Source organism: Colletes gigas, unplaced genomic scaffold, assembly GCF_013123115.1.
Source record: "Colletes gigas isolate AHSC1104 unplaced genomic scaffold, ASM1312311v1 Colletes_gigas_Sc00014, whole genome shotgun sequence".
NCBI classification, from domain to species: Eukaryota; Metazoa; Arthropoda; class Insecta; order Hymenoptera; family Colletidae; genus Colletes; species Colletes gigas.
Window position 1 is genome coordinate 1,193,136 of NW_025106643.1, and position 12,944 is coordinate 1,206,079.

Sequence of the window (12,944 nt, forward strand, 5' to 3'; positions counted from 1 at the left end):
TAAACGCCAGAAAATAACCAACGGGCCCCTCCCGCGCATTGTCGACCGCCGAAAATTTATTCCGATCCTTTGTTCTCGAACGCCCGTTAGTTATCATTAGTACGCCGCGCGCCTCGAGCACTTGTCAGGTAGACCGGAATACCAGAGACTCCAGCGAAGCTGCCACGCTCGTAAAGAAGCGTACGATTTTCTGCTTGAAGTATTTATTAGCGCGGCAAAGCCTTGCAAGGCGTTATATCTGCGTACGGACACTCAACTATTAACCCCCCTCGAACGACCATTTTCGACGAAATTACGCGTACTCGTTATTATTTTATTCAATGTGTGCATCTTACAAGAAATTTTAAAGGACTACTTAAAGCCTAGATGCTGGGGAAACACTCAACAAAATAACGTGTTCGTAGTTGCTTTATTCAATGCGTCAATTTTACAGTTATCTGGAGTCTGTATACAATTACTTTTTATGAAGGATATTGCACTTGTCCTGTGCGTGCAAAAGACCACTAAAAGCATAGATGGTTGTTACGTGCAGCTTGCATTATGTATAACCGCGATCATCGAAGTTGTCGCGATGTCAATAATGACCCCATAATCAGAGTCTGACGGTCGACGCTTCGGGCGGTCCGCCATTTTGTTGTGCAGTGCGTGACGGGCCGCGCAACTTTGAATTCCATCGCGTCTTTGCGATTCTAATACATTTCTCTGGTTAGTATCTTTTATAAAAGATGTTACGATGCACAATGGCGCAGAAGTTTTAAGAATAAAGGAATATTTTAGCGGTGTTTATTACTATTCTCAGACAAATATTGTTGCATTTTTCGTCTTTAATTTCTGTGAGAAAACGATCAAAGCTGTCAACAGGTCTCACTCGTTTCTAGTTACCTGTCATTTAATCTCTCGTATCTGGTGATCCATGAAGAATTCTGAAGCCTGACCCTCTCCCTTGGTGGTCAGAAAACACCTATAGCCTTTTACTTACCATTTTGACCAAGAAAATTTCCCAGCCGTCTCATAAATCAGATTCGGTTTACGTTAGTTTCTCAAATGAAATCGCCACCACGAGCAATTAATGTGCACTCTGTTTTAGTAAATATTAGCAACGACATACCGATGAAAATAGAACAACAATAATTTGTTACTTTCGACAAATTTGCGTGTTTGAGCGAACGTGGAACAAAAATCGATCCGTTTCAGCTCGAATCGTTGATTCAGGCGTCTCCTTGGGAGAGAATAAGGGACGCCCTTGCCACGGTTTTCTGCTTCTCGGGGATACACCACCGCCCCCGCAGACCATAAACCTCTTGAAGACGAAAGGATAGCCGGAACTGACCGTACGGGCTGGAATAAGGGACGACGAGCGTCACAACCCGAGGGAAAACAATGTGAGATACGGACAAACTCGGCCGATAAGATCTTCGGTTTGTTGCGAGGAGAGGAAGTATATTAAGGAAGTCGGGATCTCTGGCCGGATTGCTAACTGGGCGCTGCATTACGCTCTATCCCCATTATCAGTTGAGACAACTGCAATTAGATTAACACTAAACCTACCGACACTTCGTGTATACCTATTCCTACCATGACCGGTCAAATGATTTCTAATCGCCTAATTTTTGCATTATATCGTATAATATACAGTCGTATGATCAATAGGAATTGTTGAAACTTCTTTAGGTATGTAGCGTCAAAGTAAATGTGAAAATAAACATAGAAGATAGCATAAATTATAATAGTTGTTATAGTCATCGGATAGAGGATGAAATGCCCTTTAAAACGAGCGTTTGTACGAGTCGATAGCTTTATTAGTTCCGGAGATATAGCGATTTTAATTTCAAGTCGATGCGGTGGCTAGTTTCGGTGATAGGGTTTGTTTACGTTTTGTTGCGCTCGCGAGTGTTCATTGATAACGCGCACGTGACAATAGTAAACATTGCGTAGTAAATTCTTGAAAATACTACGAAACTAGGTCACGACAGTCACGAGTCACGTGCGACAAAGAGGTCCAGCGCGACGCGTCAGACAAAGACAGAGATAGTCAAATTAAGAAAAATTACCCCTTTACATAAATTACGATATCTCGAAAACGGTAAGTCCGATCGTCAAAAACCAAAAACCGTTTTAAAGGGGAAGGTTCACCGCTGCCAACAGTGGCTCAATAATTAAGAAAACCCTAGTAGTTTCGGAACTGCACGGGTCCAAAGTTTTACTATTTTTAATACGCGTTAATAGCCTTGTCTAACACGGGGTAGCGAGAGACAGCGAAATTAAAAAAATTACCCCTTTACATAAATTACGATATCTCGAAAACGGTAAGTCCGATCGTCAAAAACCAAAAACCGTTTTAAAGGGGAAGGTTCACCGCTGCCAACAGTGGCTCAATAATTAAGAAAACCCTAGTAGTTTCGGAACTGCACGCGTCCAAAGTTTAACTATTTTTAATACGCGTTAATAGCCTTGTCTAACACGGGGTAGCGAGAGACAGCGGAATTTAAAAAATTACCCCTTTACATAAATTACGATATCTCGAAAACGGAAAGTCCGATCGTCAAAAACCAAAAGCCGTTTTAAAGGGGAGGCCTTGCCGCTTCTAACAATACCTTAATAATTAATAAATCCCTAGTAGTTTCGGAACTGCACGCGTCTAAAGTTTTAGTATTTTTAAGACGCGTTATTAGACTGTTCCAAGACAATGGAAACTGAATACAGGGTGTTCGGCCACTCCTGGGTTAAGACAACAAGGGAGCCAATGAGCCGAGTTAATTGCTATCGTGCTGGTCTCGATTTCTCAATGGTTCAAATTTTCTGTATACGTTCTTTGCGGAATAATCGTTCCTTGACTCTCTAAAATGACAATACTATAATATTGATACCATTTCCATTGATCGTCCATCGTAGAAAAGGCGAAAACATTTCGTTGGAGGCAATAGTTGGAACGATTTTCCCGGCGAGCTAGTTTTGCAGTACCATCAGTGACCTCGTAAAGAATAATAGTATAGAAGAAGGAAAAAGGGTACGCGTAAACGCAATCCTGTCGTACGGATTTAGATCTTGGAAAATAGTTTTCGAATAACCGGGAACGTAGAAAAAGGAGGAATAAGAAGCGACAGGAAAATCCGTGCACAAAGGGGAATCCCGGGTTGGAGACACTTTCATTGCACGCGAGAGAGAGGGAGAGAGAGTGAGTGAGTGACGGTTCCTTCTCACGTTGGGGTTTCGCGAAGGGGGTGAACGCCGAACGAGAATCCCGAATTCGATTTTCGTGGCGATACAGCGGTTTGAATGGAGGACAGGCCCTCGTTCGGAGGAGCCACGGGTTAACGGAAGGGACGGGAAGGGCTAGAGAAGAACGAGTTTCTCATCCGAGATTGTGAAACGTCTGGGATTACGTAAAAAAAGGACTAAGTCAGATTGCACATCGGCCAGATGGCAAGCAGACGCTGCTCGCCCTCGTCAAGCTAACCCGATCTCTGCACTTATGCGAGCTACACGCGTCTACCTGGCGCGATGCACCCATTTATACCTCGCAGGACGACGAAACTTTCGTAGAATGAATTTTAGTGTGTTAGGTACATTATTGATAAATTTAAAACCCGTGAATTTTGTTAAACGGAGTAATATATGTATAGTTTGAACGTCGTAGGCAGAATTAAATTCCATTTCGGGTCATAGAAATTCAGGGAACAGGAGCGGGGTTAATTGTGATCCGTTCCGAGGTGCCAGGGCACGTCAACTGTCCAAAGTTGCGCTATTAATCTCTAACAACGTCGGATAATTTCCTGTTTTCTCGCCCAACTATGCGTAACATTTTTTGATCCGTGCACGTTTCGAGCCAATTACGGAGACGGGTCTCGCGAAACTTGCTCCCATTTTCTTACGTGGTTCACCGGCGAATACGTGTTTAACCAGACTAACAGTTATGATGCACACCGGCGACGTGCTACGGAAGTTCGGGGGTAGTCGTTGCGGAAGATTCCCGGCGCGTTCCAGTTGTGCGTCAGTGTAACACGGCTACAACAAATGTGTGAAGTTGAAGGGAACAAAACCCGTGGAACGAAACACTCGGATCATCTCAAAATTTAAACAATCAGTTTATCAATATTTCACCGGGAAAAGCAGCTCTCGGAATATAAGTGGACGCTGCTTAATTTTGGCTACGTTTTTGGGGATTTCTGTCTAACTGTGCATCCCCACGGAGAACTTGATAAAAGATTCGGTCATCGTGATTCCATTTGTCTTCCGTGGAACTTCCAGACAACGCAATCTGAGCCACAGTTGCTCTTTTTTCTCCCCGGTTTCTTCCAGAGAGCTGACTTCATCTCGTTCATCAAGAAAACGGGGGAATGGGGAACCTATAACAGGTCACTTTCTGCGCGTATAGTGAAATCATCCTGTCTGGCACCATCATCCTGATAGACTTGATACGAAATAGCCAAAGATTTAATTATTTTCGAAATAAAGACTAGTTCTATTTTTTAAATCACCCAAATTTCAAGAATCTTCCTCTGATAATGTAATTATAAACAGCACATTGCACCTTGAAGTTTTATTTTCCAATTGATCTAAGCTCTGTCACAGAGTGGTCCAGCCAAACCATTTAGTTCATGGTTCATAAAATATTTACAGTACAATATTACTAGGTTCCATCCCAGATTCCACTAGTTAAACTTATTAGCAAGGTCTGGTAAATCTTACCTTAGACATGACGCTATTAATCGTTTGACGCACTCTGTTCAAACTAATCGTGTGCTAATAAACTATCGAGTAATTAGACACTGTTCGATCGATTAATACCGCCACGCCCAGGGCAGGATCTGCTACATATGCGGATAATCCTTACCGTTGAGTCCAAGTAATATATATCCGAGACGAAACACGATGATCAGGATTGTTGCGCCAAAAACATTACTTCCTTCGTAAAAAAGTGTCGAGTATCTACGCCTACTATTTTGCATATTTTGTAGTTGGACAGTTCATGTCCCTCCTTTGTGAGAGGCCGGGCGTCAAAGGATTAAAAGAAACCCCTACGATCCATTATTACGCTTGTTCTTCTCGCGCATTATGCTCACGGAACGCGTGTTTATCCAAGCCCCCGGCAACGAGGAACGGTGTGCATCGCGCGAGAAAGTTTTCGAAGCCGACGCGCAAAGAGGTTCCTCTCGGCCGGTCACGGCGCAACGAGGAAGAGTCGGTTGCTCAGAGCTCCGTAATTTACGAACCAATCATTCTTGTATGCAGATGTTACGGGCCCCCGAGGGTTGCCCCCCCTGTAAGACCCCCTCCGCCCAAGCCCGACCAACCCTTTTTCCAACGCTCGAGCCTCTGCTCCTCGCCATCATCACACGCGACTTAGCGAGACCTCCCGCGTGGCTCGACTTGTGCTTCACAGTTTTATTGGCTTAACTCACTATTTTACAGCCGATAGTGGATTAAAAAGATTAAACGCTAGCCGTAGCCTCGTTCGTGTGTGCCGTGTGCTTCCTATAGAGACATAAACTCGGCAAGATACGGGGATTACCCTGCTTTCCATGCTCCTTTTTCTCCGCTCTTTTTTTAGTTCTTATAACAGGCGGTTTGCTGTTGCTCGGCTTCGACGCGTATAAGAACGATCCCTCGATAAAAAAACTTGATTCACATTGATGGACACGGACACTAACAGTCAATTTGTGTACTTGAATATTCAAATCAAGATGGAACTCGTGTTCTCAAACCGTGTCAAGTATTATCCAGTTTGATTGTTCTCAAACTTGAGAAAATTCAATTTCAATCTGGAAAAATGTGAGAATGACTATAATGTAATCGATTAAAAACTTATATCTACCCTTTCTTTTCTTCGTGGAGGAATAATTGCACTGCAAAACCATCTTATTCTAAGCTCAACTATTTAAATATCAAAACACTCGGTGTTTTACTGCATTTCCAATGTGAATTCGTTCTCGTCCAGTTTCTTTTGTCTCCCCATCACGAAGAAATATACTCTAACAAAGAGCTGGAGGTAGTATCCGGTTCGCGTATTCTAAATACCCCGAACAATCTTCGGATCTCGTGGAAATCGACTTGTTTCTCGCGCTTCCGGATCGTTTTGTCGCGACGCGGCAAAGTAGCGAGAAAAGGAATTGGGTCGCGGGAATGAAAATCGGTCAGCGGCTCTATTCTCCGGGCAAATTGAAAATTTTCCCACAATCCCGCGGCGCGGCGAATACGAAACTGGCTTTTTGTGCTTCCTCGATATCTGGCCGAGGAATCGCGCGAATTCACTCGAGCGAAGGCGCGAGGTTTGTTTTAATCTGCGCCGATAAATATCTTTTCATCGCGATGCTGTACTAATTGCATCGTATCCTATACAGTCAAGTATTGTCGTTTAATTAGCGAAACGTCAGTGGATGAAACTTTACTGCTAATGTTTTCGAAGCTCCGTATTAATGTTTATATTACAAATTTTTATAAAACATAAAAAGTACGACAAAATTAACATTGAAATATGTAAAAAATCAGTGTAGTTGGATATTAACTTTCTTTTTGACATATTTTTTAATTTCTGGGAATATAACAGAGCAGGTAAATGCAAGCAACATTTAAGAGTTAAAATAGCGTAAAGTTTTGTTAAAATAGACATCTGGCGGTTCACAATACTCCCACAATTTCCGTGAGGGTTGAATTTTGTTTATTTCTCGTTTGCATCGACACGGAAGAAATCTCGAATCAAACGCAATTTTCCTCGAAACAACTTTCTCGGTAAGGCAAGCAATCTTCAGGCCGATTTCGTGAATTATACGAGCAATTCGCCGACCTTTATGACCCACGGAGGCTTGTTATCGTTCTGACCCATTTACAAGCTGCAATTACGCGAATCGCTTTTATCTATTTGTCCGTTCGCGTTGTATACGTCCCCGGGCCATCGCGACGGATAATTTAGTCCGAAATCACCGGTTCGCGGACGAAGATGAGAAACGCTGAGAAGTCGACAGGTGTGGTTGGAAACCGGAGCGAAACATCGACGATCGAATCTCAACTTCCAAGCGATTCAAAGTCTCGAAACTGTGAAGATTCGAATCGCGTTCGAAGTCTAAAACGCTCGAGTGGTTTAACCCCCAACTTCGAGGCGATTCGAAGTTTTTGAAGACTACGAAGTTTCAAACCGGTTGAAATATGATCTGGAACCTTAAAAATTTGTCTCGATACGTCTGGTTACGGTTGTTGTACACGTGGACCTGTAAATTTGTGTAATTTCATTAAGATCCTCGAGGATCTAGCGATATGGTCCTTGTCAGAGAGGACAGTAGTGTGCAAAGGGTTGTTGAATGTCGTTGCTGGACAAATTGTGAAGTTTCTTTGGAGAAGGAAGAAACGATTCGAAGTTTTTGAGGACTACGAAGATTCAAACCGGTTGAAATATGATCTGGAACCTCAAAAATTTGTCTCGATACGTTTGGTTACGGTTGTTGTACACGTGGACCTGTAAATTTGTGTAATTTCATTAAAATCCTCAAGGATCTAGCGATCTGCTCCTTGTCAAAGAGGACAGTGGAGTGCAAAGGGTTGTTGAATGTCGTTGCTGGACAAATTGTGAAATTTCTTTGGAGAAGAAAAAAACGATTCGAAGTTTTTGAGGACTACGAAGATTCAAACCGGTTGAAATATGATCTGGAACCTGAAAAATTTGTCTCGATACGTCTGGTTACGGTTGTTGTACACGTGGACCTGTAAATTTGTGTAATTTCATTAAGATCCTCAAGGATCTAGCGATATACTCCTTGTCAAAGAGGACAGTGGAGTGCAAAGGGTTGTTGAATGTCGTTGCTGGACAAATTGTGAAATTTCTTTGGAGAAGAAAAAAACGATTCGAAGTTTTTGAAGACTACGAAGTTTCAAACCGGTTGAAATATGATCTGGAACCTTAAAAATTTGTCTCGATACGTCTGGTTACGGTTGTTGTACACGTGGACCTGTAAATTTGTGTAATTTCATTAAGATCCTCAAGGATCTAGCGATATACTCCTTGTCAAAGAGGACAGTGGAGTGCAAAGGGTTGTTGAATGTCGTTGCTGGACAAATTGTGAAATTTCTTTGGAGAAGAAAAAAACGATTCGAAGTTTTTGAAGACTACGAAGTTTCAAACCGGTTGAAATATGATCTGGAACCTCAAAAATTTGTCTCCATACGTCTGGTTACGGTTGTTGTACACGTGGACCTGTAAATTTGTGTAATTTCATTAAGATCCTCAAGGATCTAGCGATATACTCCTTGTCAAAGAGGACAGTGGAGTGCAAAGGGTTGTTGAATGTCGTTGCTGGACAAATTGTGAAGTTTCTTTGGAGAAGGAAGAAACGATTCGAAGTTTTTGAGGGCTACGAAGTTTCAAACCGGTTGAAATATGATCTGGAACCTTAAAAATTTGTCTCGATACGTCTGGTTACGGTTGTTGTACACGTGGACCTGTAAATTTGTGTAATTTCATTAAGATCCTCGAGGATCTAGCGATATGGTCCTTGTCAGAGAGGACAGTAGTGTGCAAAGGGTTGTTGAATGTCGTTGCTGGACAAATTGTGAAGTTTCTTTGGAGAAGGAAGAAACGATTCGAAGTTTTTGAGGACTACGAAGATTCAAACCGGTTGAAATATGATCTGGAACCTCAAAAATTTGTCTCGATACGTTTGGTTACGGTTGTTGTACACGTGGACCTGTAAATTTGTGTAATTTCATTAAGATCCTCGAGGATCTAGCGATATGGTCCTTGTCAGAGAGGACAGTAGTGTGCAAAGGGTTGTTGAATGTCGTTGCTGGACAAATTGTGAAGTTTCTTTGGAGAAGGAAGAAACGATTCGAAGTTTTTGAGGACTACGAAGATTCAAACCGGTTGAAATATGATCTGGAACCTCAAAAATTTGTCTCGATACGTTTGGTTACGGTTGTTGTACACGTGGACCTGTAAATTTGTGTAATTTCATTAAAATCCTCGAGGATCTAGCGATCTGCTCCTTGTCAGAGAGGACAGTGGAGTGCAAAGGGTTGTTGAATGTCGTTGCTGGACAAATTGTGAAGTTTCTTTGGAGAAGGAAGAAACGATTCGAAGTTTTTGAGGACTACGAAGATTCAAACCGGTTGAAATATGATCTGGAACCTCAAAAATTTGTCTCCATACGTCTGGTTACGGTTGTTGTACACGTGGACCTGTAAATTTGTGTAATTTCATTAAGATCCTCAAGGATCTAGCGATATACTCCTTGTCAAAGAGGACAGTGGAGTGCAAAGGGTTGTTGAATGTCGTTGCTGGACAAATTGTGAAATTTCTTTGGAGAAGAAAAAAACGATTCGAAGTTTTTGAAGACTACGAAGTTTCAAACCGGTTGAAATATGATCTGGAACCTTAAAAATTTGTCTCGATACGTCTGGTTACGGTTGTTGTACACGTGGACCTGTAAATTTGTGTAATTTCATTAAGATCCTCGAGGATCTAGCAATATGATCCTTGTCAAAGAGGACAGTGGAGTGCAAAGGGTTGTTGAATGTCGTTGCTGGACAAATTGTGAAGTTTCTTTGGAGAAGGAAGAAACGATACGAAGTTTTTGAGGACTACGAAGATTCAAACCGGTTGAAATATGATCTGGAACCTGAAAAATTTGTCTCGATACGTCTGGTTACGGTTGTTGTACACGTGGACCTGTAAATTTGTGTAATTTCATTAAGATCCTCGAGGATCTAGCGATATGGTCCTTGTCAAAGAGGACAGTAGTGTACAAAGGGTTGTTGAATGTCGTTGCTGGACAAATTGTGAAGTTTCTTTGGAGGAAGAAACGATTCCCAGTAAGTTCCCTTTATCGTTGATGGTTTACGCGAAGGGCGGAAGAAAAGAGGAATGGATATCACGATATCTAGCCGTCAATACTTCTCCTGTTCGGCGTTCGTTTACGCGCGGGGGATCCACCGCTGCCTGGCGGCCCATTCAAGTCTCGTTACGCTAACCATTGACTCGTTAACTCGCTCTTGGCCCATTATTTCGCAATGTATTACGGAGGCATTAAGTTGAGCGTGAATTCCGTGAATGGCGCGAAGCCGCCGGAAACACTGGGAATATTCAGCCACGGGAAAGAAACGGAAGAGATGGAAACACCGAATACCGGCGAGATTTACATGGAATATCACCCAACTGTTACGCGCCGATATTATTTTATTTTATTCTTTTTCCCTTTATCGCCTAAAGCGATCTTTGCAATCTGCAACTACCATCGATAAAAAAAAAATTGAACGACGGGATACGTGTCAGGGTAAATTTTATTGAATCGCGTCGAATCGAAATTAATTTTGATATATTTTTCAATGAAATGAGTCATACATGTAGTATTTATGTAAAAAACTGAAGAACATAGGTTGCTTTTTATAGTTTAGAAGATGATAAAGGTCACTTAGTTCAACAGTGTATTCGTTGTATTCGCCTTGAAGTTTCTATTAAAAAAAACATCGATGACCTTAAAGTCTTGGAAAATATGACCTTAGAAACCGACACCCTGTATAATAGAAAATATTTCCCCGCTTATTGAGTACCTCTCTGTAAAATATGGCTGTCAAAATGGTGATGTTACTATCGAAAGGTTAAAAATTAAAAGATAACACTCGTGGCGTATATTTTACGAAGTGCAATTTAAACCTTGCCGGTTTCCATTAATAAAACTTGATTTTGTTTTCCATTTTATTCTAAAATTATATCGTCGTTGATAAAATATCACTCTATGCATTAAATATTCTTTCATAGAATATGAATTTCAAGTACATATTAATGATTTTAAGTACGTCGAAAGGAAGAGTGAAACTTAAAGGGTTGTCTAGATGTCGCTAGTCTCCAGTAATAAAACATTATGAGCTTCGAAATTCATTTTCTATACTGCATCGTTTAAAGTTATTTTTCTTATTAAAATATAACTTTATGAATGATAAAATGTAGTCTCACAGAAATTAATTAAATTTCTTTTCCTTTTACACGTGCCAATCGTATTCTTTTCCTCCGGACAGAGTAGTGCCCCTATTCACATCAATTAATGATTATCCTATAATTAAACACTGCGCGACATAACTTCTCCGATCTATTCTTAACGCCCCACGCAACCATTCAAATTTCACACGACCCTGTACAAACGTAACTTCCGCGACAAGTCGATTTATCGTCCCCGGTTGCGGGGGCGTTCTCAAACTACCGGAAAACCCATCGCGTTCCCGTTTTGAAATTTATTCTTACAAAAACAATCGTCACCGGCTGGAACACGACGAACCTACGGAAAACAAACAACGAAGAAAGAAAACAGTACATTTTCAAATCATTTTAACGACCGAGCCCCACTTTTCTATCTGATTGGTAGAAAAATATAAAGACGACTACGAACGAGCGATCGCGAATAAAACGAGGAGCGAGAAATCGAAAGAAATAACATAACTCGAGGGAGCAACTGAGCATCTTACGATACTACCCCCTGCACCCTCGGTGAAGTAGTGGTTGCTGTGATCGCCGAGGACCGGCTGTTGTCCTCCCCTGTTTCGTTTCTCTACCCATTCTGTACGCCCCCGACCTATGCGAGCCACCCCTTCCTCGAAAGATCTCCCTGCCGCTCGTTTACTCCCCACTCCATTCGGCTCCATCCGCCACAGTGTCGGGAGTCATCGGCTGGCCCTGTATCCTCAGTCTGTCAGTGACCGCGCAAGCGTGCGGTTCGTCTCCGCTTCGATACACGACCTACGCTCGTCCCACGAACCTCCGTCCCAAACAAACTGCCTTTCGAATCCACGAACGATCGTTTCCGAGCTACACCGATCGCGTCTCTGTCGAATCGATCCACGTGCAACGCGAGTACTAGCGATCGTTCGACGTCGCTGGAAAGTATCGAGTGAATCTCGTGCCTCGAGGGTGTTAAACAAAGGTGCAATAGTGCAATAGCTGCGCTCGAAGGGAGAATAATAGTGTTGCGAGTGATAACAGTCTGCACTGGTCCGGACAGGTGGATAGGCAAACGAAGGACGGGGAAATCTGACCGTGCCTATATCGATCAGCTGAATTTTCGGCGGATTTTCCAACCCTTATCACCAGATAACGAGGCCCTGATTGTAATGGTTGATCGTCTTTATGGATAATTGCGCACGTGGTCGGCGACCATTTGTTTTCGTCGGGGTCACTGTTGATCCGAAAGGACTCTGATACAAAACTCGTGGAAAAGTTTGTTAGGTTTTCCCTGTGTTCGTCGCGTCCTCTGCTCGTTGTTTACGTGCAAATCCGCGTGGCTAACCCACCAGCCGATCCATGCAAATCCTCAAGATATTCGTTCGAACGGAGAGAAAGTTTCATCGACGGGAACCTAGGCGACATTTCACGACGAAGTAAACGGGGAGCTATTTTTTCGCCTGCAGGACGACGGCGTGCACTGCACGAGGGCCAATTCCTCTAACAACTTTCAACGGTTCGTCAGCATTTCACGTGAACACGCGACGAAATTTAATTTGGGATTCGTGCGGGAGTTTCGTGTGTACTTTGTCGTACGTGGACGTCATCCATCGACGTCGTGATCCCTTTGAAGTTTCGAACCACAAGGATCGTTTGTACGGGTCCTGTCTGCGCCCGGGGAGCGAAAGGGGGGTGGAAAATTTCGCTTTCGTTGTCGAAGTGTCGCGACAGTTTACCCGGTGATCCCGTGAGGTCGCGGAGGAGCATGTCATTCCGTCGATGACGAACGAGGTGATCGAAGTGCGTTTCGATGTGCGATCCCACGGCGTTGTTGGACCTAGTGCCGAGCGAGGGATTACTCAAGAGGCCGTCCATGGACTATAACGAGTACACGTACTGCTACGGTGGTGGTCGAGGTGGGTGGTATTCTTCCCTCGCTTCTCCTTCTCGGGGGCCGCGTGTAGTTTTTCTTCGAAAAGAACCAGTCCGTGCGGTCCCTCGAACGTGGAGGATTTTCTACCGTCGT

General features: G+C 42.9%; 1 protein-coding gene across 4 annotated transcripts in view; it reads left to right on the forward strand.

Annotated features, from left to right (window-relative positions):
* LOC122399631 (teneurin-m) overlaps window positions 1–12,944 on the forward strand; it is a 199,812-nt gene that overhangs the window by 143,473 nt on the left and 43,395 nt on the right. Inside the window, exon 1 of one of the 4 annotated variants that reach the window (XM_043400449.1) lies at window positions 12,728–12,834. The exons of the other annotated variants lie outside the window; for them this stretch is intronic. Within the exon in view, the coding sequence (XP_043256384.1) occupies window positions 12,729–12,834 (106 nt within the window). The 5' untranslated portion in view covers window position 12,728. Of the gene's footprint in view, window positions 1–12,727; window positions 12,835–12,944 lie in introns of those variants that run through there. 4 annotated transcript variants of the gene reach the window in all.